Below are 27,879 nucleotides of genomic sequence, written 5' to 3' on the forward strand. Positions count from 1 at the left end.
ATGGCGGCGGCGGCGGCGGCTGCGGCTCCTCCCGCTTCCCCGCCGGGCCCCGCGTCTTCACCGGGCCCCTCATCGCCGCCACCGCGGCCCCGTTCGCCGCCGCCGCCCCCCCCCTCAAGATGTCGGCGGCGGGCCGGTCGCGCGCGGCGTGACGTAGTCAGGCCCCGCCGGCGGGAGGGGGGCGGGGGAGAGGCCGGAGCGGCGCAGGCGGCGGGACCGGGACCGGGACCGGGACAAGGACCGGGAGCAGCACCGGGACTCGCAGCAGGAGCGGGCAGGACTCCGGGCCGCTTCTTCAGGACGCCATGGCCCCGGCGCGGAGGTGGCGGCGGTGCCGCTGAGCGGGAGCGGCCCCGCGGGCGCGGCCCCGGGGGCCCGGTCCGGTGAGTAGCGGGGCTGAGGGGGGCACGGCGGGGCGGGAGGGCCCGGGAGCGGCGGGAGGGCCCGGGGGGAGCGCGGAGCGGGAACTGACACCCCCCGACCCCCTCGGACCGACCCCGGCCCGGGTGCTGAAGGGTGGAGGGGGGGGACACCGGGGCGGGGACGGCACCGGAGAGGGCCCAGGTGGGTCCCGGTGGACCGGGAGGGGGGACCGGGACCGGGACAGGGATAGGGACAGGTGTGAGGTGCGGGCGGGTGTTGGGATGGCGGAGGGGGCGCGGGAAGGGGGGGACCGTGAGGGCATCCAGGTGAGGGCACACAGGTGAGGGAATCGTGAGGGGATCCAGGTGAGGAGGGGTCTGTGAGGGCATCCAGGTGAGGGTACACAGGTGAGGAGGGGTCTGTGAGGGCATCCAGGTGAGGGCACACAGGTGAGGAGGGGTCTGTGAGGGCATCCAGGTGAGGGTACACAGGTGAGGAGGGGTCTGTGAGGGCATCCAGGTGAGGGCACACAGGTGAGGAGGGGTCTGTGAGGGCATCCAGGTGAGGGTACACAGGTGAGGAGGGGTCTGTGAGGGCATCCAGGTGAGGGTACACAGGTGAGGAGGGGTCTGTGAGGGGATCCAGGTGAGGGGATCCAGGTGAGGAGGAGACTCAGATGGGGGGATCCAGGTGAGGGGATCATGAGGGGACACAGGTGAGGAGGGGTCTGTGAGGGATTTCAGGTGAGGAGGAGACTCAGATGGGGGGATCCAGGTGAGGAGTGGCTGTGTGGGGTCTGTGAGGGGGTCCAGATGAGGAGGGATCTGTGGGGGACATGAGTGGGGAGGGGTTTGTGAGGTGATCCAGGTGGATCCAGGTGTGCAGGGGGGGGGCTGTAGGAAGATCCAGGTGGATCCAGGTGTGCAGGGGGGGCTCTGTCCAGGAGAAGCCCCGAGCTGGGGGCTGGGCAGGGCAGGGTCTTCACTGGGATCACCTTTGGGATCGTCCTGGGATCACCTTTGGGATCGTCCTGGGATCACCTTTGGGATCGTCCTGGATCACCTTTGGGATCGTCCTGGGATCACCTTTGGGGTCTTCACTGGGATCACCTTTGGGATCGTCCTGGGATCACCTTTGGGATTGTCCTGGGATCACCTTTGGGATCATCCTGGGATCACCTTTGGGATCATCCTGGGATCACCTTTGGGATCGTCCTGGATCTCCCAGACCTTCTTTGGGATCATCCAGACACCTTTGGGTCACCTTTGGGATCATTCTGGACTTCCTGGAGCACCTTTGGGATCATCTTGGGTTTCCTGGAGCGGTTTTGGGATCATCCCAGTCCCTTGAAACACCTTTGGGATCATCCTGGATCATCCTTGGAATCATCCTGGGGCAGCTTTGGGAACATCCTGGACTTCTTGGAGCACCTTTGGGATTGTCCTGGATCACCTTTGGGGTCTTCACTGGGATCACCTTTGGGATCGTCCTGGGATCACCTTTGGGGTCTTCACTGGGATCACCTTTGGGATCGTCCTGGGATCACCTTTGGGATCGTCCTGGGATCACCTTTGGGATCGTCCTGGGATCACCTTTGGGATCGTCCTGGATCTCCCAGACCTTCTTTGGGATCATCCAGACACCTTTGGGTCACCTTTGGGATCGTCCAGGATCTCCTGGAGCACCTTTGGGATCATCCAGGATCTCCTGGGTCACCTTTGGGATCATCCTGGACCTTCTGGAGCAGCTTTGGGTTAATCCCAGCCCCTTGGATCAGCTTTGGGATCATCCTGGATCATCCCTGAGATTACTCAGGAGCACCTTTGGGATCGTCCAGGATCTCCTGGAGGGGTTTTGGGATCATCCAGGACCTTTGGGATCCCCTTTGGGATCATCCAGGATCTCCTGGAGGGGTTTTGGGATCGTCCAGGATCTCCTGGATCCCCTTTGGGATCATCCAGGACCTTTGGGATCCCCTTTGGGGTCGTCCAGGACCTTTGGGATCCCCTTTGGGATTGTCCAGGACCTCCTGGAGGGGTTTTGGGATCATCCAGGACCTCCTGGAGCACCTTTGGGATCATCCAGGATCTCCTGGATCCCCTTTGGGATCATCCAGGACCTTTGGGATCCCCTTTGGGATCATCCAGGATCTCCTGGAGGGGTTTTGGGATCATCCAGGACCTTTGGGATCCCCTTTGGGATCATCCAGGACCTCCTGGATCCCCTTTGGGATCATCCAGGATCTCCTGGAGGGGTTTTGGGATCATCCAGGACCTCCTGGAGCACCTTTGGGATCATCCAGGACCTTTGGGATCCCCTTTGGGATCATCCAGGACCTTTGGGATCCCCTTTGGGATCGTCCAGGATCTCCTGGAGGGGTTTTGGGATCATCCTGGACCTTTGGGATCCCCTTTGGGATCATCCAGGACCTTTGGGATCCCCTTTGGGATCATCCAGGACCTTTGGGATCCCCTTTGGGACCCCAGACCCGAATTCCCTGCGGATCCCAAAGAATCCCTCGGCGCTGGAATTTCAGCATTTTCGGAGCAGCTTGGGAAGATCCCCCCGTGTGGATTTAAAAACAAAAAATTCCAATTTTGGGCTCAACAACCTCGTTAAAAATTCCCAGAATTATTTGGGGATCGTGTTCCGGGGGGGGGGGGGGGGGGGGGTGTGTGTTTCTATTTTCCCCTTGTGGGGAAAGAGGGGGGGGAAAAAAAATCAGGGGAAAAAAAAATTCAGGGGACAAAGTGTGGGGAAAAGGAGGAAAAAAAATTGGGGGAGTAAAAAAAAAAAAAAGGGAAAAAAATCAGGGTAAAAAAACAGGGAAAAAAATTCAGGGAAAAAAATGTGGGGAAAAAAATGTGGGGAAAAGGAGGAAAAAAAATTGGGGGAGAAAAAAAAAAGGGAAAAAATTCAGGGAAAAAAATGTGGGGAAAAGGAGGAAAAAAAATTGGGGGAGTAAAAAAAAAAAGGGAAAAAATTCAGGGAAAAAAATGTGGGGAAAAGGAGGAAAAAAAATTGGGGGAGTAAAAAAAAAAAAGGGAAAAAAAATCAGGGTAAAAAAACAGGGAAAAAAATTCCGGGAAAAAAAATGTGGGGAAAAGGAGGAAAAATGGGGGAGTAAAAAGAAAAGGGAAAAAAATCAGGGAAAAAAATGTGGGGAAAAAAATGTGGGGAAAAGGAGGAAAAAAAATTGGGGGAGAAAAAAAAAGGGAAAAAATTCAGGGAAAAAAATTCAGGGAAAAAAATGTGGGGAAAAGGAGGAAAAAAAATTGGGGGAATTAAAAAAAAAAGGGAAAAAAATTCAGGGGAAAAAAAAAGGGAAAAAAAATCAGGGGAAAAAATGTGGGGAAAAGGAGGAAAAAAAATTGGGGGAATTAAAAAAAAAGGGAAAAAAAATCAGGGAAAAAAAAAAGAGGGAAAAAAATTCAGGGAAAAAAAAAACAGGGAAAAAATTCAGGGAAAAAAAATGTGGGGAAAAGGAGGAAAAAACTCTGGGAAAGTTAAAAAAAAGAAAAAAAAAAAAAAAAAAAGGAAAAATTCCAGAAAATTTCCAGGACCTTGGGAATGTGGCTGGGGGGAGGGGGAGGAGGAGGAAAAATTCCATGGAATGTGCGGGATCCTCAGCTGGGACCTGGTGGAAGAGAAAATTCCAATTCTTGTTTTTATCCTGAGAAAAATTCCTTTATCCCCTGGCTCTTTATCCCAAAAAATTCCCTTTATTCTCTGTTTTTTATCCCAAAAAATTCCCTTTATTGTCTGTTTTTTATCCCAAAAAATTCCATTTATTGTCTCTTTTTTATCCCAAAAAATTCCCTTTATTCTCTGTTTTTTATCCCAAAAAATTCCATTTATTGTCTCTTTTTTATCCCAAAAAATTCCCTTTATTCTCTGTTTTTTATCCCAAAAAATTCCCTTTATTCTCTGTTTTTTATCCCAAAAAATTCCATTTATTCTCTGTTTTTTATCCCAAAAAATTCCCTTTATTGCCTGTTTTTATCCCAAAAAAATCCCTTTATTCTCTGTTTTTTATCCCAAAAAATTCCCTTTATTCTCTGTTTTTTATCCCAAAAAATTCCATTTATTCTCTGTTTTTTAACCCAAAAAATTCCATTTATTGTCTGTTTTTTATCCCAAAAAATTCCCTTTATTCTGTGTTTTTTATCCCAAAAAATTCCAGTTTGGGGTTTGCTCTGAGTTTGGGATTTGGGATTTTACTCCAGTTTGGATTTGGGATTTTACTCCACTTTGGATTTGGGATTTTACTCCAGTTTAGGATTTGGGATTTTACTCCAGTTTAGGATTTGGGATTTTACTCCAGTTTGGGATTTGGGATTTTACTCCAGTTTGGATTTGGGATTTTACTCCAGTTTGGATTTGGGATTTTACTCCAGTTTGGGATTTGGGATTTTACTCCAGTTTGGATTTGGGATTTTACTCCACTTTGGGATTTGGGATTTTACTCCAGTTTGGATTTGGGATTTTACTCCACTTTGGATTTGGGATTTTACTCCAGTTTAGATTTGGGATTTTACTCCAGTTTAGGATTTGGGATTTTACTCCAGTTTAGGATTTGGGATTTTACTCCAGTTTGGGATTTGGGATTTTACTCCAGTTTGGATTTGGGATTTTACTCCAGTTTGGGATTTGGGATTTTACTCCAGTTTGGGATTTGGGATTTTACTCCAGTTTGGATTTGGGATTTTACTCCACTTTGGGATTTGGGATTTTACTCCACTTTGGGATTTGGGATTTTACTCCACTTTGGATTTGGGATTTTACTCCAGTTTGGGATTTGGGATTTTACTCCACTTTGGGATTTGGGATTTTACTCCAGTTTGGATTTGGGATTTTACTCCACTTTGGATTTGGGATTTTACTCCAGTTTGGGATTTGGGATTTTACTCCAGTTTGGATTTGGGATTTTACTCCAGTTTGGATTTGGGATTTTACTCCAGTTTGGGATTTGGGATTTTACTCCAGTTTGGATTTGGGATTTTACTCCACTTTGGATTTGGGATTTTACTCCAGTTTGGGATTTGGGATTTTACTCCAGTTTGGATTTGGGATTTTACTCCAGTTTGGATTTGGGATTTTACTCCAGTTTGGATTTGGGATTTTACTCCAGTTTGGATTTGGGATTTTACTCCACTTTGGGATTTGGGATTTTACTCCACTTTGGATTTGGGATTTTACTCCAGTTTGGGATTTGGGATTTTACTCCAGTTTGGATTTGGGATTTTACTCCACTTTGGGATTTGGGATTTTACTCCAGTTTGGATTTGGGATTTTACTCCAGTTTGGATTTGGGATTTTACTCCAGTTTGGGATTTGGGATTTTACTCCAGTTTGGATTTGGGATTTTACTCCAGTTTAGATTTGGGATTTTACTCCACTTTGGATTTGGGATTTTACTCCACTTTGGATTTGGGATTTTACTCCAGTTTGGATTTGGGATTTTACTCCAGTTTGGGATTTGGGATTTTACTCCAGTTTGGGATTTGGGATTTTACTCCAGTTTAGATTTGGGATTTTACTCCACTTTGGATTTGGGATTTTACTCCACTTTGGATTTGGGATTTGGGATTTTCTCTGCTTCTGCTCCCTCCCTGCTGGAATCTCCTGCTCCAGCTGCTGCCGTTCCCTCTCCCTTTGCAGGATTAATTTTAGAATTAAAGATTAATTTTCGTCTCTTCCTCCTCCTCCTCCTCCTCCATCCCCACCCGGAGCTGACAATTCCCGGGTTTTTTTCACCTTTTCCCTCCTCATTTTCCCGTTTTTTTCCCTTCCCGGGTGCGGCTCTGACCCGCCCTGCTCCAGGATCCGCCTGCATTTCACTGGAATTCTTTTAATTCCCACTTTTTTTTTTTTTTTTTTTTTTTTTTAGGGCAGGAAAAGGTGATTTTGGGATCTTTATTTCACCTGGATTAATTCTCCCCTTTTTTTAGGGCAGGAAAAAGTGATTTGGGGTCTTTTATTTCTCTGGAATTGTTTTAATTCCCACTTTTTTTAAGGCTGAAAAAGCTGATTTTGGGGTCTTTGTTTTCACCTGGATTGTTTTATTTCCCACTTTTTTTTTTTTAGGGCAGGAAAAGGTGATTTGGGATTTTTTCATTTCTCTGAAATGAATTTCTTTATTTCTTTAATTAACAAAGGTACCACTTTCATTTCTCTGGATTTGTTTTAATTCACACCTTTTGGGGCAGGAAAAGCTGATTTGGGAGTGAATAATTTCAGGGGAGCCTGCGTGGTTTTAACCCTGGTTTAACCTGGTTTTAAACCCGGATTAACAGGGTTTTAACCAAGTTTTAACCTGGTTTTAAACCAGGCTTAACCTGTTTTTAACCTGGTATTTAAACCCGGATTAACCTGGTTTTAACCTGGTTTTAAACTTGGTTCAGCTGAGTTTAACCTGCTTTTAACCTGGTTTTAACCTGGTTTTGACCTGGTTTTGACCTGGTTTTAAACCCGGTTTAACTCGTTTTAACTTGGATTTCAACCTGGTTTGAACCTGATTTTAAGCCCAGTTTAACCTGTTTTTAAGCCTGGTTTAACTTTGTTTTAAGCTGGTTTGAAACCAAATTTAACGTGGTTTTAACCTGGTTTTACTCTGGTTTAACCTTTATTTTAGCTCTTTTTAACCTGGTTCTAACTGTGGTTTAACCTGGTTTTAACCGTGGTTTTAACCTGGTTTTATCCTGGTTTTAACCTGGTTTTATCCTGGTCTTAACCCCAGTTTCACCCAGTTTAACCTGTTTGAACCCAGTTTAACCTGGTTTTACTCTGGTTTAACCTTTATTTTAGCTCTTTTTAACCTGGTTCTAACTGTGGTTTAACCTGGTTTTAACCGTGGTTTTAACCTGGTTTTATCCTGGTCTTAACCCCAGTTTCACCCAGTTTAACCTGTTTGAACCCAGTTTAACCTGGTTTTACTCTGGTTTAACCTTTATTTTAGCTCTTTTTAACCTGGTTCTAACTGTGGTTTAACCTGGTTTTAACCTGGTTTTATCCTGGTCTTAACCCCAGTTTCACCCAGTTTAACCTGTTTGAACCCAGTTTAACCTGGGTTTAACCCCACTTTAACCTGGTTTTAACTTCTTCCCCCTCCCAGCAGTCTCCAAATCTTTTCCCAGGAGGAAATTCCCCTCCCCTCCAGCTCATTCCAGGATCCCAAATCCTCATTTTCCTTCAAATTCCCCAAAATCCCAACACCGAGATCAAACTTTTCGGCATGAACGATGAATCCCTTCGATTTTTTTTGGAATTCCGTGGCACCATCTTCCTTCATCTCATCCCGACACGTAGCTGGGGATGCCGTAACCACATTTTGGCCATTTTTGGTGACACCCAAACCCAAACCCTTCCCATTTTTCTCATTTTCTCCCCTTTTTTTTCCCCCTCTTCCCGCAGGTTTTCGGCGGAGTGCCGGCGCCGCGCGCCGTTCCGATCGGCTCCGCCGCCTCGCCGCGGGATGGACGAGAGCGTGCCGGCGTTCTCCGAGCGCCGCGCCGGCGGAGGCAGAGCCCTCCCCATGTCCCCCGAGACCGACCCGGATGGTTTCGGCGAGCCGGAACGTTCCGGAACCGCCTTCCTTCGAGATGCCAAAACGGCGCCGGAGAGCGCGGCGCCGTCCGGCGCCGAGACGGAGCTGGAGGAGGAGGAGGAGGAGACGTTCTACGGCGTGGAGGAGCTGGTGGCCGTGAGCCGCCAGGGCAAGGGGCCCGAGCTCAGGGACGAGCCTGATTTCTTCTCGCTGGCCCGGCACGAGCCCGACGTGGCCCTGGAAGCGCACGACGAGGCCGGTGAGTGCCGGGGGTGGGAACGACTGCGGGCGCGCCGCGGTTGGGTTGGTTAAGTTGGTTTGGTTTGCTTTGGTTGGGTTGGGTTGGTTTGGTTGGTTTGGTCGGTTCTGTTGGTTTGGTTGGTTTGGTTCAGTCAGTTGGGTTTGGTCGGTTCTGTTTGGTTGGTTTGGTTCAGTCAGTTGAGTTGGGTTGGTTCAGTCGGTTTGGTTGGTTCTATTGGTTTGGTTGGTTCAGTTGGTTTGGTTGGTTTGGTTCAGTCAGTTGGGTTTGGTCGGTTCTGTTTGGTTGGTTTGGTTCAGTCAGTTGGGTTGGGTTGGTTCAGTCAGTTTGGTTGGTTTGGTTCAGTTGGTTTGGTGGGTTTGGTTGGTTCTGTTGGTTTGGTTCAGTCAGTTTGGTTTGGTTGGTTTGGTCAGTTCGGTGGGTTTGGTTTGGTTGGTTTGGTCAGTTCGGTGGGTTTGGTTTGGTTGGTTTGGTCAGTTCTGTTGGTTTGGTTCAGTCAGTTTGGTTTGGTTGGTTTGGTCAGTTCTGTTGGTTTGGTTCAGTCAGTTTGGTTCGGTTGGTTTGGTCAGTTCGGTGGGTTTGGTTTGGTTGGTTTGGTCAGTTCGGTGGGTTTGGTTTGGTTGGTTTGGTCAGTTCTGTTGGTTTGGTTCAGACAGTTTGGTTCAGTTGGTTTGGTCAGTTCGGTGGGTTTGGTTTGGTTGGTTTGGTCAGTTCGGTGGGTTTGGTTTGGTTGGTTTGGTCAGTTCTGTTGGTTTGGTTCAGACAGTTTGGTTTGGTTGGTTTGGTCAGTTCGGTGGGTTTGGTTTGGTTGGTTTGGTCAGTTCGCTGGGTTGTGTCGGTTCTGTTGACCTTACCCAATGGTGGCACCAGGATGGTTTATGGTGAGGGTTGGCTCTCTTGGTGATGGTGCTGGGTCTCCTGGTGTTGGTCTGGTGACGGTGTTGGTGGTTCGGTGACGGTGCTGGTGGTTCGGTGACGGTGTTGGTGGTTCGGTGACGGTGCTGGTGGTTCGGTGACGGTGTTGGTGGTTCGGTGATGGTGTTGGTGGTTTGGTGACGGGGCTGGTGGTTCGGTGACGGTGTTGGTGGTTCGGTGATGGTGTTGGTGGTTTGGTGACGGGGCTGGTGGTTCGGTGACGGTGCTGGTGGTTCGGTGACGGTGTTGGTGGTTCGGTGACGTTGCTGGTGGTTCGGTGACGTTGCTGGTGGTTCGGTGACGGTGCTGGTGGTTCGGTGACCGTGTTGGTGGTTCGGTGACGGTGCTGGTGGTTCGGTGACGGTGTTGGTGGTTTGGTGACGGTGCTGGTGGTTCGGTGACGGTGTTGGTGGTTCGGTGACGTTGCTGGTGGTTCGGTGACGTTGCTGGTGGTTCGGTGACGGTGCTGGTGGTTCGGTGACCGTGTTGGTGGTTCGGTGACGGTGCTGGTGGTTCGGTGACGGTGTTGGTGGTTTGGTGACGGTGCTGGTGGTTCGGTGACGGTGTTGGTGGTTTGGTGACGGTGCTGGTGGTTCGGTGACGGTGCTGGTGGTTCGGTGACGGTGCTGGTGGTTCGGTGACGGTGCTGGTGGTTCGGTGACGGTGCTGGTGGTTCGGTGACGGTGTTGGTGGTTCGGTGACGGTGCTGGTGGTTCGGTGACGGTGCTGGTGGTTCGGTGACGGTGTTGGTGGTTTGGTGACGGTGCTGGTGGTTTGGTGCTGGTGCTGCTTCTCCTGGTGGTGTCTCTCTCTCTCGGTGACGCTCTTGGCATTGACATTGCCCCTTGGTGCCGTTGGTTCTCTCGGTTACATTGTTCTGTTCTCTCGGTGACGCTCTCGGTTCCCGTGTTGTTGTTCTTGTTGGGGTCACTGGGTGGACAGAGCTGTGGTCAGGGAGTGGCCGGAGCCGTGTTTGGGGTCACTGGGTGGCCGGAACCGTGTTCGGGGTGATGGCTTTTCCCAAATCTTTTTGGGGTCAGGAACTTTCCCCAAATCTTTTTGGGGACTTTGGGAAATCTTCCCGGAGACTTTTTGGGGTCAGTGGCTTTCCCCATTTTTTGGGGGGGATCAGAAACTGTTCCCAAATCTCTTTGGGGTTAGGAGCTCTTCCCAAGTTTTTGGGGGATCAGGAACTTTTCCCAAAGCTTTTTGGGGTCAGAAACTCTTCCCAAATTTTTGGGGGTCAGGAGCTCCTGACCACAACGCCCACCATGCCCTCCCCCCATGTCCAGAACCAATTTTTTTTTGGTTTTTTATCCCAAAATTTGGGCCGGGACTCAGGTGCGGAGCTCCTGCCGTGCTATAAATGAATCCCAAATTCCCAAATTCCCAACTGAGCTGGAATGGGGCCACAGTTTAAAAATAAATCCTGTGGGGGAAACACCAGGAGAGCTTTGGGATTTCCCAAAGTAGGACGAGGGTTTGGGGCTGGAAAGTCCCAAAATCCCAAAATACAAAAATCCTTGTTTGGGGTTGGAAAATCCTGGTTTTGGGGCCGTGAAATCCCAAAATCTCAGTTTTGGGGCAGTAAAATCCCAGTTTTGGGGTGTCCTTGGACCTTGACGTGGGTGGTCCTTGGAGCTGGAAGTGCCAAATTTGGGGCGGTTGGTTGGGTTCGGCACTGGGCTGGGTGCGGGGAATGGAATTCCTGCTTTTTTGTGTTTCCACAGGGATTTTGGGGAGTCAAAATCTTCTTTTCCAAACTTAATTATTCCACGGTTGAAAAGTTCCATGTTTGGGTTGGGTTTGGTCGAGTTTGGTTAGGATGGATTGAGTTGGGTTGTGATTGGTGGGGCTGAGTTCACTTGGTTTGGGTTTGGTTTGGTTTGTTTCGGTTGGGTTGAGCTTGGTTTGGTTGGGATGGGTTTTGTTGGGTTGGTTGAGTTTGGTTGGGATGGGTTTGGTTGGGTTGAGTTGGGTTTGGTTGGGTTGGTTGAGTTTGGTTGGGATGGGTTTTGTTGGGTTGAGTTGGGTTTGGTTGGGTTGGTTGAGTTTGGTTGGGATGGGTTTTGTTGGGTTGAGTTGGGTTTGGTTTGTTGGGTTCAGTTTGGTTGGGTTGGTTGGGTTTGATTGGGATGGGTTGAGTTGGGTTGGGTTTGGTTGGGATGGGTTGAGTTGGGTTTGGTTGGGTTGGTTGAGTTTGGTTGGGATGGGTTTTGTTGGGTTGAGTTGGGTTTGGTTGGGTTGGTTGAGTTTGGTTGGGATGGGTTTTGTTGGGTTGAGTTGGGTTTGGTTTGTTGGGTTGAGTTGGGTTGGGTGTGGATGGATTGGGTTGGGTTAGGTTGGGTTGAGTTGGGTTGCGTTGAGTTGGTTGGGTTGGGTTTGGCTGGATGCCAACTCAGCGGCCACCACCCAACTGCTCTCGCTGCCACTGGGATGGAATTTTGGATCTGGGATTGCGGGATCTGTGGGGATAACAGGAAAACACGATCTGTGGGATTACGGGATCTGTGGGATTACGGGGTCTCTGGGATTACGGGGTCTGTGGGATTACGGGGTCTCTGGGATTACGGGGTCTCTGGGATTACAGGATCTCTGGGATTATGGGGTCTCTGGGATTACGGGATCTCTGGGATTACGGGATCTGTGGGATATCGGGATCTGTGGGATAACGGAGTCTCTGGGATTACGGGATCTCTGGGATTACGGGATCTCTGGGATTACGGGATCTCTGGGATTACGGGATCTCTGGGATTACGGTGTCTCTGGGATTACGGTGTCTCTGGGATTACGGGGTCTCTGGGATTACGGGATCTGTGGGATTACGGGATCTCTGGGATTACGGGATCTCTGGGATAACGGGGTCTCTGGGATTACGGGATCTGTGGGATTACGGAGTCTCTGGGATTACGGGATCTCTGGGATATCAGGATCTCTGAGATTATGGGATCTCTCCCCCCCGGATCCTTCCCATTAAACTCCTCAGGAACGTTTCTCCATCCGCCAGGCTCGGCGATCCAGCACCGAGCCCGGCAGGAGCCACAGCGCCGGGACCGGCTGTGCCGGGAATTTCTTTAGGAATGCTCCCGGCCTTGCGGTTTTCCTCGGAAAACGCCATCGCCGTTGACTGAGCCTGGTGTTTTCCGTGTTTTCCAGATGAGCCCGACCCCGCCCTGTCCGGAGCCGTCCCGGCCGCGCCGCACCGGACACAGCTCGGGTGAGTTCCCGAGGGACGGAGCGGCCGGGAACGGCCACGAGTCACCTGGAGCCATCCTGGATTTCCCTGGATCCATCCCAGTTCCATCCCAGTTCTCTTGGATCCATCCCAGTTCCCCTTGGATCCATCCCAGTTCCCCTTGGATCCATCCCAGTTCCATCCCAGTTCTCTTGGATCCATCCCAGTTCCCCTTGGATCCATCCCAGTTCCCCTTGGATCCATCCCAGTTCCCCTGGATCAATCCCAGTCTTGGATCCATCCCAGTTCTCTTGGATCCATCCCAGTTCCCCTTGGATCCATCCCAGTTCCCCTTGGATCCATCCCAGTTCCATCCCAGTTCTCTTGGATCCATCCCAGTTCCCCTTGGATCCATCCCAGTTCCCCTTGGATCCATCCCAGTTCCCCTGGATCAATCCCAGTCTTGGATCCATCCCAGTTCTCTTGGATCCATCCCAGTTCCATCCCAGTTCCCCTTGGATCCATCCCAGTTCCCCCTGGATCCATCCCAGTTCCATCCCAGTTCCCCTTGGATCCATCCCAGTTCCCCTGGATCAATCCCAGTCTTGGATCCATCCCAGTTCTCTTGGATCCATCCCAGTTCCATCCCAGTTCCCCTTGGATCCATCCCAGTTCCCCCTGGATCCATCCCAGTTCCATCCCAGTTCCCCTTGGATCCATCCCAGTTCCCCTTGGATCCATCCCAGTTCCCCTTGGATCCATCCCAGTTCCATCCCAGTTCTCTTGGATCCATCCCAGTTCCCCTTGGATCCATCCCAGTTCCATCCCAGTTCTCTTGGATCCATCCCAGTTCCCCTTGGATCCATCCCAGTTCCCCTTGGATCCATCCCAGTTCCCCTTGGATCCATCCCAGTTCCCTCCCAGTTCTCTTGGATCCATCCCAGTTCCCCTTGGATCCATCCCAGTTCTCTTGGATCCATCCCAGTTCCCCTTGGATCCATCCCAGTTCTCTTGGATCCATCCCAGTTCCATCCCAGTTCTCTTGGATCCATCCCAGTTCCCCTTGGATCCATCCCAGTTCCCCTTGGATCCATCCCAGTTCCCCTGGATCAATCCCAGTCTTGGATCCATCCCAGTTCCCCTTGGATCCATCCCAGTTCCATCCCAGTTCCTTGGATCCATCCCAGTTTCCCCCTCCCCACCCCCCCAGTTCTTTTTTCCCAAACCCCCGTTTTTCACCCCCGTAATTCCCTTCCAGCCCCGGTGCCGAGGATCCCCCGGAATTCCGGCGGGCGCCGTTCCGGCTGGAGCTGCGGGGCGTGGCCGCGGCCGTTGCCGCGTCCTGGGACGTGTCCGGCCGGCCGGGACAAGAGACGGATAAAAGCACTTTAGAGAGAGCGTCCGGTTCCGAGGAACGTCCGGCATCGCCGTTCTCCCTGCTGGACCCGGCCGAGCCGCCGGACAGCGACCGGGAGGAGCCGGAATCCGGAACCGCGGCGCTGGAATCTCCCAAACCTCCACCGGAAGAGGAGGAAGAGGAAGAAGAGGAATATCCCCGAAATGAACCAAAGCAACCGGAAGGGCTCGGCACGGAGCAGCCGGAAAAATCTCGGAGAGGAGTCCAGAGGTTGGAGTGGATCTCCAGGACCACCAGGAGTCCGAGCCCGGCGTTCCAGGATCTCCACCAAGTGCCGGATGTCGCGTCCGGCTCGGTTTTCCACCGGGAAACCACGCCGGCGTTCCGAAAATCGCTGCTGTCCAAATCCAAATCCAAAACCAAACCCTCGGAGATCCACCGAGCCGAAGCGGATTTTCCCGGTCTGGACGCCGCACCCGAATGGACGCTGCCAAAACTCGACGTGGTGGGTAAACAGTCGTGGACGGTGAACGCCGAGGATTCCGTGGAGCGATTGCTGCCGGCGCCGGACTCGGCGCCGTGCGGTTCCTACGCGGTGGAGGTGCAGCCGTACGTGGTTCTGGAAGATCCAACCAAAACGGAAGAGTCGGAGCAGGACGACAACGCCGGCGTGTTCACCTGCATCGAGTGCAGCGTTTATTTCCGCCGTAAAGAACACCTGCTGGAGCACATGCTCCAACACAACCGCGGCGCCCAGCGCGGCGCCGACGCCGCCGGTCAGTGCCGGTTCTGCTGCGGCGAGTGCGGTTGGGCGTTCGGCGACCCGGCGGCGTTGGAGCAGCACAAGAGGTTGCACCGAGAATCTCGGGAAAAAATCATCGAGGAGATCCAAAAGCTGAACGAGTTCCCGGATGAAGGGCGGGACGCGCGGCTGCAGTGCCCCAAATGCGTTTTCGGCACGAACTCTTCCAAAATCTTCGTGCAGCACGCCAAGATGCACGTCAAGGAGAGGAAGGAGCACGCTTCCAGGAGCGCCGGGATTTTCGGAGAGCTCCGCGACGGCGCCGGGCACGGTCTCTACAAACCTTTCCACGCCGAGGAGCTGCCGGCGGCCGCGGCGCCGCCCGGCAAAACGCCGAGCGCCTGCGTCCTGTGCGGCTTCCCGGCGCCCAACGAGCACGTCCTCAAGGAGCACCTCGGATACGCCCATTCCCACTTTTCCTGGCAACCCGACGCCTTCCAGGACGATCCCAACCAGCCCGGCACCAGCCGCGATTCCTACAGCCCCACCCGACCCACCGTGGAATTTTTCGGCAAAACCGAGCGGCTTTTCCCGCCCCCGTCCCGGGAAAGCTCGTCGCTTTACGATCCCACCTTCGGGTTGGGCCACGCGAGGTCGGACAAAAGCAACGGAGCCACCAAGAAGGATCCGCAGGGGTTCCAGCACGCCAGGAAAGCGGCGCCGTATTCCCAACCGAACCTGGGTTTTGCCGGATTTTCCTCACCCAAAGTTTATTCCCACTCAACCTTGCAGCTGTTGAGGAAGAGAGCGGCCACCCAACAGCTGGAAGAGGACGGGGAAAACCTCCGGGATCACCACGAGGAACGGCGGCGCTCGTGGGCGCCGCCCTGCGACGGCGAGGAGGAGGAGACGGAGCTCGGCGGCGCCGCCGCCGTTCCGCCGGCGGCGTTGGAACTCAAGAGAGCGTTCAGGGCGACCTTGAGGAGCACGGAGGCGGCCACGGAGGAACAACGCCGCCAATTACGGATGACGGTGCCCGTGGTGGTGCTGGAAGAGTTGACCGGGCGCGCCAAAACCGCCAAAAGACCGCGGGGGAAACCGCCCAAGAAAAAACCTCCGCCGGCGCGGGACGCGGCGCTGGAAGAACACCTTCCTTTGGACGTTCTGCTGTTGGATTCGCCGCTGGAAGGTCCCCTGGAACTGGAGGAGCTGCTGGGGTCCGAGTCCGCCATGCTGAAGAACGAGGAGAGGAAATGTCCGTACTGCCCCGACCGATTCCACAACGGCATCGGCTTGGCCAACCACGTGCGGGGCCACCTGAACCGCGTCGGCGTCAGCTACAACGTGCGGCACTTCATCTCGGCCGAGGAGGTCAAGGCCATCGAGCAGAAGTTCTCCTTCCAGAAGAAGAAGAAAAAAGGTGCTTTGGGACGAGCCCTTGGGTTTTCCAAGGGAGGGCGTGGCGAATTTCTGATTTTTTTTTTTTTTTTTTGAAGGGAGTTGGGGCCAAATTCTTAATTTTTGAAGGGAGGTTGTGCCGAAATTTCGGCTCTGCGAAGGAGTTTGTGCCGAACTCTTGATCTTTTAAAGGGAGTTTGTGCCGAATTCTTGGTTTTTAAAAGGGAGCGGGTGCCGAATTTTGGCTCTAAAAAGGAGTTTGTGCCGAATTCTTGATTTTTATGGGGAGTTTGTGCCGAATTCTTCATTTTTTAAAGGCAGTTTTTACCGTGCCGTTGAATTTTGAAGGGAGTTTGTGCCGAATTTCGTCTGTAAAAAGGAATTTGGGCCGAATTGTTGATTTTTGAAGGGAGATTGTGCCGAATTCTTGATTTTTTTTTTTTAAAGGGGATTTTGTGCCAAATTTTGGCTCTGAAAAGGAGATTTTGCCAAATTCGTGATTGTTGAAGGGAGGTAGTGAGGAATTGTTGATTTTTGAAGGGATTTTGTGCCAAATTCTTGATTTTTGAAGGGAGGTTGTGCCAAATTTCTCCTCTAAAAAGGAGTTTGTGCCGAATTTTGGTTCTCAAAAGGGAGTTTGTGACAAATTGTTGATATTTGAAGGGAGTTCTTCGGAATTCCTTGACTTTAAAAGGGAGTTTGTGCCAAAGTCCAAATTTTCGAAGGGCGTTGCTAACGAGTTCTTGATTTGTGAAGGGATTTTGTGCCAAATTTCTGGTTTTTTTCAAAAGGGGTTCGAACCAAATTTCTGATTTTGGAAGGGAGTTTGTGCCAACTTTCGGCTCAAAAAAGGAGTTTTGTGCCTAATTCTTGATTTTTTTGAAGGGAGTTCGTAACAAATTTCTGCTTTCCAAAAAGCTTCTTTTTTTGGGATCCTGGTGATTTTTTTGGTGGCCCCGGGTGATTTTTGGTGGCCCCGTTGCCATCACTGACCCCCTCCCCTCATTTCCAGTGGCCAACTTCGACCCGGGCACCTTCAGCCTCATGGGGTGGATTTTGGGGTGTTTTTGGTCGTTTTTGGTGTGATTTTTTTTTTTTTTTGGGATTTTAACGGGGATTTTTTGGCGGCCCCGGGTGATTTTTGGTGGCCCCGTTGCCATCACTGACCCCCTCCCCTCATTTCCAGTGGCCAACTTCGACCCGGGCACCTTCAGCCTCATGGGGTGGATTTTGGGGTGTTTTTGGTCGTTTTTGGTGTGATTTTTTTTTTTTTTTGGGATTTTAACGGGGATTTTTTGGCGGCCCCGGGTGATTTTTGGTGGCCCCGTTGCCATCACTGACCCCCTCCCCTCATTTCCAGTGGCCAACTTCGACCCGGGCACCTTCAGCCTCATGGGGTGGATTTTGGGGTGTTTTTGGTCGTTTTTGGTGTGATTTTTTTTTTTTTTTGGGATTTTAACGGGGATTTTTTGGCGGCCCCGGGTGATTTTTGGTGGCCCCGTTGCCATCACTGACCCCCTCCCCTCATTTCCAGTGGCCAACTTCGACCCGGGCACCTTCAGCCTGATGCGCTGCGAGTTCTGCGGCGCGGGTTTCGACACCAGGGCGGGGCTGTCGAGCCACGCCCGCGCTCACCTGCGCGATTTCGGCATCACCAACTGGGAGCTCACCGTGTCCCCCATCCACATCCTCAAGGAGCTCCTGGCCACCTCCTCCGAGAACCCCGCGCTGCTCCGGGCGCTGGTCCCGTCCCCCGGCGATCTCCGGGATCCCGGCGATCCCAACCGGGATCACAGTTGGGATCAGAGCCGGGATTTCGACCTCGATCAGAACCGGGATCAGAACTGGGATCCTCACCGGGATCCTGGAGATCCTCACCGGGATCTTCACCGGGATCTTCACCGGGATCTTCACCGGGATCCTCACCGGAATTTGGCGTCGCCGTTCCCGCCGGGCTGGGCCGGGGACGAGCTCCTGCTGCCCTACAGGAACGGTGAGCGATCCCAAAATGCGAAATTTGGGAATGCCGGGGGGGTGGGCGCGGGGTTTTTGGGGATAAATTTGGGGTTTTGGTGCCGTCGGGGCCGTGGGGATTTTGGGGGTTTTATCTTGGGAAGGTGTCGGGAATTCTGCGGGATCAGCCTGGGGATGGAGATTTTTGGGGTGGAGATTTTGGGGAAAGGTTTTGGGATTTTGGTGTCATCAGGGCTTGGGAGTTTTGGGGAAAATTTTGGGATTTTGGTGCCATCAGGGCTTGGGAGTTTTAGGGAAAATTTTGGGATTTTGGTGTCATCGGGGCTTGGGAGTTTTGGGGAAAATTTTGGGATTTTGGTGTCATCAGGGCTTGGGAGTTTTGGGGAAAATTTTGGGATTTTGGTGTCATCAGGGCTTGGGAGTTTTGGGGAAAATTTTGGGATTTTGGTGTCATCAGGGCTTGGGAGTTTTAGGGAAAATTTTGGGATTTTGGTGTCATCAGGGCTTGGGAGTTTTAGGGAAAATTTTGGGATTTTGGTGTCATCAGGGCTTGGGAGTTTTGGGGAAAATTTTGGGATTTTGGTGTCATCAGGGCTTGGGAGTTTTGGGGAAAATTTTGGGATTTTGGTGTCATCAGGGCTTGGGAGTTTTGGGGAAAATTTTGGGATTTTGGTGTCATCAGGGCTTGGGAGTTTTAGGGAAAATTTTGGGATTTTGGTGTCATCAGGGCTTGCGAATTTTGGGGAACTTATCTTGGAAAAGTGTCACGAATTCTGTGGGATCAGCCTGGGAACGTAAATTTTGGGGGGATTTGGAAGTTTTGGAATAAATTTGGGATTTTGGGGCTGAAGGAGGAGCCCCTCTGGATCCATGGTTTGGGAATTTTGGGGCTAAATTTGGGGTTTTGGTGTCATCAGGGCCTTGGGGATTTTGGAGGTTTCATCTTGGGAAGGTGTCGGGAATTCTGCGGGATCAGCCTGGGAATGGAGAATTTGGGGTGGAGATTTTGGGGCATTTTGGGAAAAAGTTTAGGATAAATTTGTCATCAGGGCTTGGGAATTTTGGGGATGAATTTGGGATTTTGGTGTCCTCAGGGTTTGGGAATTTTGGGCATTGGAAATCCAAGGTGTTTTAATTCCAAATCCATAAAAACCTGGAGATCTGAATCCCTAAATCCACAAAATCCAAGATACTCCCATACCCAAATTCCCCCTATTTCCCCACAAATATCCTCATTTTATCCCCCAAATTTCCCCAACGTTCCCCCTTTTCCTCCCCAAAATTCCCAAAAATCCCCCCAAAATTCCCAAAAATCCCCCCAAAATTCTCCAAACTCCCCCCCAATTCTCCCTTTCCCCCCCCCAGAATTCCCAATTTCTCTCCCAAATTCCCAATTTTCTCCCCCAAACTCCCCCCAAATCCCCAATTTCCCGAACAAATTCCCAAATCCCCCCAGATTCCCAATTTCCCCACGCCCAAAATTCCCAAGTTCTGCCCCCCTCCCAAAAAATTTCCCCAATCCTTCTCCATCCTGGTTCCTGCTCGATGCTCTGCTGCTCTCCCCCGTTCCCGTTCCATTCTCTCCCAGTTCCATTTCTCTCCCAGTTCCATTCTCTCCCAGTTCCATTCTCTCCCAGTTCCATTCTCTCCCAGTTCCATTTCTCTCCCAGTTCCATTTCTCTCCCAGTTCCATTCTCTCCCAGTTCCATTTCTCTCCCAGTTCCATTCTCTCCCAGTTCCATTTCTCTCCCAGTTCCATTTCTCTCCCAGTTCCATTCTCTCCCAGTTCCATTTCTCTCCCAGTTCCATTTCTCTCCCAGTTCCATTTCTCTCCCAGTTCCATTTCTCTCCCAGTTCCATTCTCTCCCAGTTCCATTCTCTCCCAGTTCCATTTCTCTCCCAGTTCCATTTCTCTCCCAGTTCCATTTCTCTCCCAGTTCCATTTCTCTCCCAGTTCCATTCTCTCCCAGTTCCATTTCTCTCCCAGTTCCATTCTCTCCCAGTTCCATTTCTCTCCCAGTTCCATTTCTCTCCCAGTTCCATTCTCTCCCAGTTCCATTCTCCCCTCTCTCCATTCTCTCCCAGTTCCATTCTCTCCCAGTTCCATTCTCTCCCAGTTCCATTTCTCTCCCAGTTCCATTTCTCTCCCAGTTCCATTTCTCTCCCAGTTCCATTTCTCTCCCAGTTCCATTCTCCCCTCTCTCCATTCTCTCCCAGTTCCATTCTCTCCCAGTTCCATTCTCTCCCAGTTCCATTCTCCCCTCTCTCCATTCTCTCCCAGTTCCATTCTCTCCCAGTTCCATTCTCTCCCAGTTCCATTTCTCTCCCAGTTCCATTCTCTCCCAGTTCCATTCTCCCCTCTCTCCATTCTCTCCCAGTTCCATTCTCTCCCAGTTCCATTCTCTCCCAGTTCCATTTCTCTCCCAGTTCCATTTCTCTCCCAGTTCCATTCTCTCCCAGTTCCATTCTCTCCCAGTTCCATTCTCTCCCAGTTCCATTTCTCTCCCAGTTCCATTCTCCCCTCTCTCCATTCTCTCCCAGTTCCATTTCTCTCCCAGTTCCATTCTCTCCCAGTTCCATTCTCTCCCAGTTCCATTTCTCTCCCAGTTCCATTTCTCTCCCAGTTCCATTCTCTCCCAGTTCCATTTCTCTCCCAGTTCCATTCTCTCCCAGTTCCATTTCTCTCCCAGTTCCATTTCTCTCCCAGTTCCATTCTCTCCCAGTTCCATTTCTCTGCCAGTTCCATTCTCCCCTCTCTCCATTCTCTCCCAGTTCCATTCTCTCCCAGTTCCATTTCTCTCCCAGTTCCATTCTCTCCCAGTTCCATTCTCCCCTCTCTCCATTTCTCTCCCAGTTCCATTCTCTCCCAGTTCCATTCTCTCCCAGTTCCATTTCTCTCCCAGTTCCATTTCTCTCCCAGTTCCATTCTCTCCCAGTTCCATTCTCTCCCAGTTCCATTCTCTCCCAGTTCCATTTCTCTCCCAGTTCCATTCTCTCCCAGTTCCATTCTCCCCTCTCTCCATTCTCTCCCAGTTCCATTCTCTCCCAGTTCCATTCTCTCCCAGTTCCATTCTCTCCCAGTTCCATTTCTCTCCCAGTTCCAATCTCTCCCAGTTCCATTTCTCTCCCAGTTCCATTCTCCCCTCTCTCCATTCTCTCCCAGTTCCATTCTCTCCCAGTTCCATTCTCTCCCAGTTCCATTTCTCTCCCAGTTCCATTTCTCTCCCAGTTCCATTCTCCCCTCTCTCCATTTCTCTCCCAGTTCCATTCTCTCCCAGTTCCATTCTCTCCCAGTTCCATTTCTCTCCCAGTTCCATTTCTCTCCCAGTTCCATTTCTCTCCCAGTTCCATTCTCTCCCAGTTCCATTCTCTCCCAGTTCCATTTCTCTCCCAGTTCCATTCTCTCCCAGTTCCATTCTCTCCCAGTTCCATTCTCTCCCAGTTCCATTCTCTCCCAGTTCCATTTCTCTCCCAGTTCCATTCTCTCCCAGTTCCATTCTCTCCCAGTTCCATTCTCTCCCAGTTCCATTTCTCTCCCAGTTCCATTCTCTCCCAGTTCCATTCTCCCCTCTCTCCATTTCTCTCCCAGTTCCATTCTCTCCCAGTTCCATTTCTCTCCCAGTTCCATTCTCCCCTCTCTCCATTCTCTCCCAGTTCCATTCTCTCCCAGTTCCATTCTCTCCCAGTTCCATTCTCTCCCAGTTCCATTTCTCTCCCAGTTCCATTCTCTCCCAGTTCCATTCTCTCCCAGTTCCATTCTCTCCCAGTTCCATTTCTCTCCCAGTTCCATTCTCTCCCAGTTCCATTCTCTCCCAGTTCCATTCTCTCCCAGTTCCATTTCTCTCCCAGTTCCATTCTCTCCCAGTTCCATTTCTCTCCCAGTTCCAATCTCTCCCAGTTCCATTTCTCTCCCAGTTCCATTCTCCCCTCTCTCCATTCTCTCCCAGTTCCATTCTCTCCCAGTTCCATTCTCTCCCAGTTCCATTTCTCTCCCAGTTCCATTTCTCTCCCAGTTCCATTCTCCCCTCTCTCCATTTCTCTCCCAGTTCCATTCTCTCCCAGTTCCATTCTCTCCCAGTTCCATTTCTCTCCCAGTTCCATTTCTCTCCCAGTTCCATTTCTCTCCCAGTTCCATTCTCTCCCAGTTCCATTCTCTCCCAGTTCCATTTCTCTCCCAGTTCCATTCTCTCCCAGTTCCATTCTCTCCCAGTTCCATTCTCTCCCAGTTCCATTTCTCTCCCAGTTCCATTCTCTCCCAGTTCCATTCTCTCCCAGTTCCATTTCTCTCCCAGTTCCATTCTCTCCCAGTTCCATTCTCCCCTCTCTCCATTTCTCTCCCAGTTCCATTCTCTCCCAGTTCCATTTCTCTCCCAGTTCCATTCTCCCCTCTCTCCATTCTCTCCCAGTTCCATTCTCTCCCAGTTCCATTCTCTCCCAGTTCCATTCTCTCCCAGTTCCATTTCTCTCCCAGTTCCATTTCTCTCCCAGTTCCATTCTCTCCCAGTTCCATTCTCTCCCAGTTCCATTTCTCTCCCAGTTCCATTCTCTCCCAGTTCCATTCTCTCCCAGTTCCATTCTCTCCCAGTTCCATTCTCTCCCAGTTCCATTTCTCTCCCAGTTCCATTCTCTCCCAGTTCCATTTCTCTCCCAGTTCCAATCTCTCCCAGTTCCTTTTCTCTCCCAGTTCCATTCTCCCCTCTCTCCATTCTCTCCCAGTTCCATTCTCTCCCAGTTCCATTCTCTCCCAGTTCCATTTCTCTCCCAGTTCCATTTCTCTCCCAGTTCCATTCTCCCCTCTCTCCATTTCTCTCCCAGTTCCATTCTCTCCCAGTTCCATTCTCTCCCAGTTCCATTTCTCTCCCAGTTCCATTTCTCTCCCAGTTCCATTTCTCTCCCAGTTCCATTCTCTCCCAGTTCCATTCTCTCCCAGTTCCATTTCTCTCCCAGTTCCATTCTCTCCCAGTTCCATTCTCTCCCAGTTCCATTCTCTCCCAGTTCCATTTCTCTCCCAGTTCCATTTCTCTCCCAGTTCCATTCTCTCCCAGTTCCATTCTCCCCTCTCTCCATTGCTCTCCCCGTTCCCGTTCGATTCTCTCCTCTCTCCATTTCTCTCCCCTGTTCATTCTCTCCCCTCTCGGCGCTCTCCTCTGTGCCCTGCCCGTTTCTCCCCCGCGTGCGCCGTGCCCCAAGATGGCGGCCTCCACCTCGGCCTCGGCCGCCGCCTCCCCGCCGCCCAAAGTCACCAAAGCGGCGGCGGCTCCGCGGCCCCGAGACCGCGATCGAGGCGGGGACGGTGACCCCGAGCCCCCGGTCGCTCCCGAGCCGGGTGAGAGCCTCCCTCGATTCCTCGTCCCCTCACGTTTCGGGACCCGCCGCGCCGCGCCCCCCCCCCCCCCCCACCCTCCCTCACTCCTCCCCCGCCCCCGTTCTCCCCTCACGGCTCTCCCCGCTCGCGGCCGCTTCGGCCGGGCCCGAGCTCGGGGCTGCTTTGCTGCCGGTGGAGCCCCGCAGGGCTCCGGGAGGCCTCGGCCTTGGAGCCGCCGCCCTCCTCCTTTGTCCCGGCCCCGGGCCCGGCTTTGTCCCTGCGGGATCCCCGGGATGCGGTTCCCGGTTCGGGGCCCCGGGCCCGAGCTCCCGGTGAGGCCGCGGGTTCTTTGTGGGGTCCTGCGGATGATTCGGGGTTCTCCGGGCTCGGTTCGGTTCGGTTCGGTTCGGTTCGGTTCGGTTCGCTCGGAGCGGGACCGCGGATCCCAGATCGGGGGAGGAGGGCGGGGGGGGCAGCGGGAGAATCCCGAGGGGTCACCGGGAGAATCCCGGAGTGTCCCCAGGAGAATCCCGGGGTGTCACCGGGAGAGTCCCGGGGTGTCACCGAGAGAGTCCCCGGGTGTCCCCAGCCCTGTCCCCGGGAGAATCCCGGGGTGTCCCCAGCCCTGTCCCCGGGAGAATCCCGGGATGTCACCGGGAGAGTCCCGGGGTGTCCCCAGCCCTGTCCCCAGCCCGTCCCTGTCCCTTCTCCTGCCCTCTCACCTTGTCCCCTCCCCTTAGGGACCTGGCACTGTCTGTGTCCTGTCCCCTGCTGGGAGATGTCACCTCTCTGTGTCACCTCCCTGGTGACACCTGGCACTGTCCCTGTCCCCTCTCCTGGTGACACCTGGCACTGTCCCCGTCCCCTCCCCTTAGGGACCTGCCACCATCTCTGGCTGTCCCCTCAGGGACCTGTCCCCTCTCCTGGTGACACCTGGCACTGTCCCTGTCCCCTCCCCTTTAGGGACCTGTCCCCTCTCCTGGTGACACCTGGCACTGTCCCTGTCCCCTCCCCCTTAGGACCTGTCACACCCCTGTCCTGTCCCCTCAGGGAGATGCCACCACCCTGTCCCCTCCCTGCTGGGAGCTGTCACCTCTCTGTGTCCCCTCCCTGATGTCATCACCCCTGTCACTGTCACTTTCTCTGTCCTGTCCCCTCAGGGACCTGTCCCCTTTCCTGGTGGCCCCTGTCCCTGTCCCCTCCCTGCAGGGATGTGACGCTGTCCCTGTCCCCAAATTCACCGTGGAGCAGCTCCAAACACACCTTGGAATGTCCCAAATCCCACCTGGGACATCCCAAATCCCACCTGGGACATCCCAAAATCCACCTGGAACGTCCTAAAATTCACCTGGGACGTCCCAAATCCCACCTGGATCACCCCAAACCCCACCTGGATCACCCCAAACCCCACCTGGATCACCCCGAACCCCACCTGGATCACCCCAAACCCCACCTGGATCACCCCAAATCCCACCTGGATCACCCCGAACCCCACGTGGGACACCCCAATTCCCCCCCGGATCACCCCGAACCCCGTCTGGATCACCCCGAACCCCACCTGGATCACCCCAGTTCCCCCCCGGATCACCCCAAACCCCGTCTGGATCACCCCAAACCCCACCTGGATCACCCCAAACCCCACCTGGATCACCCCAAATCCCACCTGGATCACCCCAAACCCCACCTGGATCACCCCAAATCCCACCTGGATCACCCCGAACCCCACCTGGATCACCCCAGTTCCCCCCTGGATCACCCCAAATCCCACCTGGATCACCCCAGCTCCCACCTGGATCACCCCAGTTTCCACCTGGATCACCCCAAATCCCCCCTGGATCACCCCAAATCCCACCTGGATCACCCTGAACCCCACCTGGATCACCCCAGATCCCCCCTGGAACACCCCAAACCCCTCAGAACCCCCCCAAACCCCAATCCCTGATTTATTTCCCCCTTCCCTGCAGTGCTGGCTCCTGACCAGGACGATCTGGTGGCCGTGGAGGTGACGTCCCCTCCTCCCATCCCCAAAAAAAGCTCAGCCCTGGAGCCCCCCCCGCCCCGCCTGGGCTCCAAGCTGTCCCCAGAGCCCCCCGGCAGCAAAGCTGAGCCCCAGGATTCCAAAGGTGAGCATTTCCCTGGCACGGGGCCCTTCATGAACGCGGAGTTAACGAGGGGGGCTCGTCCTGCTCAGGTGGGGCTGGGGGTGCAGCACAATTCCCCGGGGTCAGCTCCTGGCTTTCCTCCCCTCGTTTCCCCCACTCCGGCACCAGGTTTATCCCTGTTTCCCCCCCTTTTATTTTTTTTTTTCTATTTTTCTCTTTTATTTTGCAACTCCTGCTTTTGCTCTTGATCCTGGTATTGATTTTTTGCTTTATTTTTTTCCCCATTTTCCTCAGCCCCTGCCCTGACCACGTACAAGGTTTGCGGCGCCAGCTCCGACCCCAAAGCCAGAACTGATCCCAAACCCAGAACTGATCCCAATCCCAGAACTGATCCCAATCCCAATCCAAATCCCAAACCCAGAACTGCCAGAATTGATCCCAATCCAGATCCCAATCCCAGAACTGATCCCAATCCCAATCCAGATCCCGATCCCAGAACTGATCCCAATCCAGAACTGATCCCGATCCCAGAACTGATCCCAATCCAGAACTGATCCCAATCCCAGAACTGATCCCAATCCCAGAACTGATCCCAATCCAGATCCCAAACCCAGAACTGATCCCAATCCAGATTCCAATCCCAGAACTGATCCCAATCCCAATCCAGATCCCAAACCCAGAACTGATCCCAAACTCAGAACGGATCCCAATCCCAGAACCGATCCCAATCCAGATCCCAAACCCAGAACTGATCCCAAACCCAGAACTGATCCCAATCCCAGAACTGATCCCAATCCCAATCCAGATCCCAATCCCAGAACTGATCCCAATCCCAGAACTGATCCCAATCCCAGAACTGATCCCAATCCCAATCCAGATCCCAATCCCAGAACTGATCCCAATCCCAGAACTGATCCCAATCCCAGAACTGATCCCAATCCCAATCCAGATCCCAAACCCAGAACTGATCCCAATCCCAGAACTGATCCCAAACCCAGAACTGATCCCAATCCCAGAACTGATCCCAATCCCAGAACTGATCCCAATCCAGATCCCAAACCCAGAACTGATCCCAAACCCAGAACTGATCCCAATCCCAGAACTGATCCCAATCCCAATCCAGATCCCAAACCCAGAACTGATCCCAATCCCAGAACTGATCCCAATCCCAGAACTGATCCCAATCCAGATCCCAAACCCAGACCTGATCCCAATCCCAGAACTGATCCCAATCCCAGAACTGATCCCAATCCCAGAACTGATCCCAATCCAGATCCCAATCCCAGAACTGATCCCAATCCCAGAACTGATCCCAATCCCAGAACTGATCCCAATCCCAATCCAGATCCCAATCCCAGAACTGATCCCAATCCCAATCCAGATCCCAAACCCAGAACTGATCCCAAACCCAGAACTGATCCCAATCCCAGAACTGATCCCAATCCCAGAACTGATCCCAATCCCAATCCAGATCCCAAACCCAGAACTGATCCCAATCCCAATCCAGATCCCAAACCCAGAACTGATCCCAATCCCAGAACTGATCCCAATCCCAGAACTGATCCCAATCCCAGAACTGATCCCAATCCCAATCCAGATCCCAAACCCAGAACTGATCCCAATCCCAGAACTGATCCCAATCCCAGAACTGATCCCGTTGAATTTTTAACCCCTGTTTTTTCTCTTTATTCTGACATTGAATTGAATCTCGTTTTTATCTCATTTTTAACTCGTTTTTATCTCATTTTTATCTCATTTTTATCTCATTTTTATCTCGTTTTCATCTCGTTTTTCCCCATTTCCCAGCCCCCAGCCTCACCACCTGCGAGGTTTGCGGCGCCTGCTCCGATCCCAATCCCAGAACTGATCCCAATCCCAGAACTGATCCCAATCCCAGAACTGATCCCAATCCCAATCCAGATCCCAATCCCAGAACTGATCCCAATCCCAGAACTGATCCCAATCCCAGAACTGATCCCGTTGAATTTTTAACCCCTGTTTTTTCTCTTTATTCTGACATTGAATTGAATCTCGTTTTTATCTCATTTTTATCTCGTTTTTATCTCATTTTTATCTCATATTTATCTCATTTTTATCTCATTTTTATCTCGTTTTTATCTCGTTTTTATCTCGTTTTTATCTCATTTTTATCTCGTTTTTATCTCGTTTTTATCTCGTTTTTATCTCATTTTAATCTCATTTTTATCTCATTTTTATCTCGTTTTTATCTCGTTTTCATCTCGTTTTTCCCCATTTCCCAGCCCCCAGCCTCACCACCTGCGAGGTTTGCGGCGCCTGCTTCGAGACCCGCAAGGGCCTGTCCAGCCACGCCCGCTCCCACCTGCGCCAGCTCGGCGTCGCCGAGTCCGAGAGCTCCGGCGCTCCCATCGACCTCCTCTACGAGCTGGTCCGGCACAAAACCAAACCCGACGGCGCCGCCTTGGCCAAAAAATCGGCGTCTCCCAAAGATCCGCCGGCGCCCCGACCTCTCCTGCTCCTCCCCAAATCCGAGGGCTCGGTGAACAAAGCCATAAAATCCCCGCCGGGCTTTTCCAAGTGCCTGGCGCAGCCCGGTTCTCCCGGCGCGGTCAAGAAGGTGCCGGCGGCGTTGCCGGCGTCGCCGAAAGGCTCCGAGGAGAAAGGGGCCAAGTTGGGGCTGAGCCCCCTGCCCGCCGAGCCCAGCTGGGTGGGAGAGGAGGATGGGCCGCTCAATCTTAGTGAGTGGGGGTTAATTGGGGTTTAA

General features: G+C 52.5%; 1 protein-coding gene across 1 annotated transcript; it reads left to right on the forward strand.

Moving 5' to 3' along the window:
- Positions 1-27,879, forward strand: WIZ (WIZ zinc finger). Its single transcript, XM_062511746.1, has 7 exons — positions 1-383; positions 7,777-8,168; positions 12,240-12,300; positions 13,517-15,777; positions 17,290-17,748; positions 24,999-25,157; positions 27,398-27,879. Exons 1-7 carry the CDS (start codon positions 1-3, stop codon positions 27,877-27,879), a joined length of 4,197 nt encoding a protein of 1,398 aa, XP_062367730.1.

Source organism: Cinclus cinclus, chromosome 32 (genome assembly GCF_963662255.1).
Source record: "Cinclus cinclus chromosome 32, bCinCin1.1, whole genome shotgun sequence".
In the NCBI taxonomy this organism is placed as follows: Eukaryota; Metazoa; Chordata; class Aves; order Passeriformes; family Cinclidae; genus Cinclus; species Cinclus cinclus.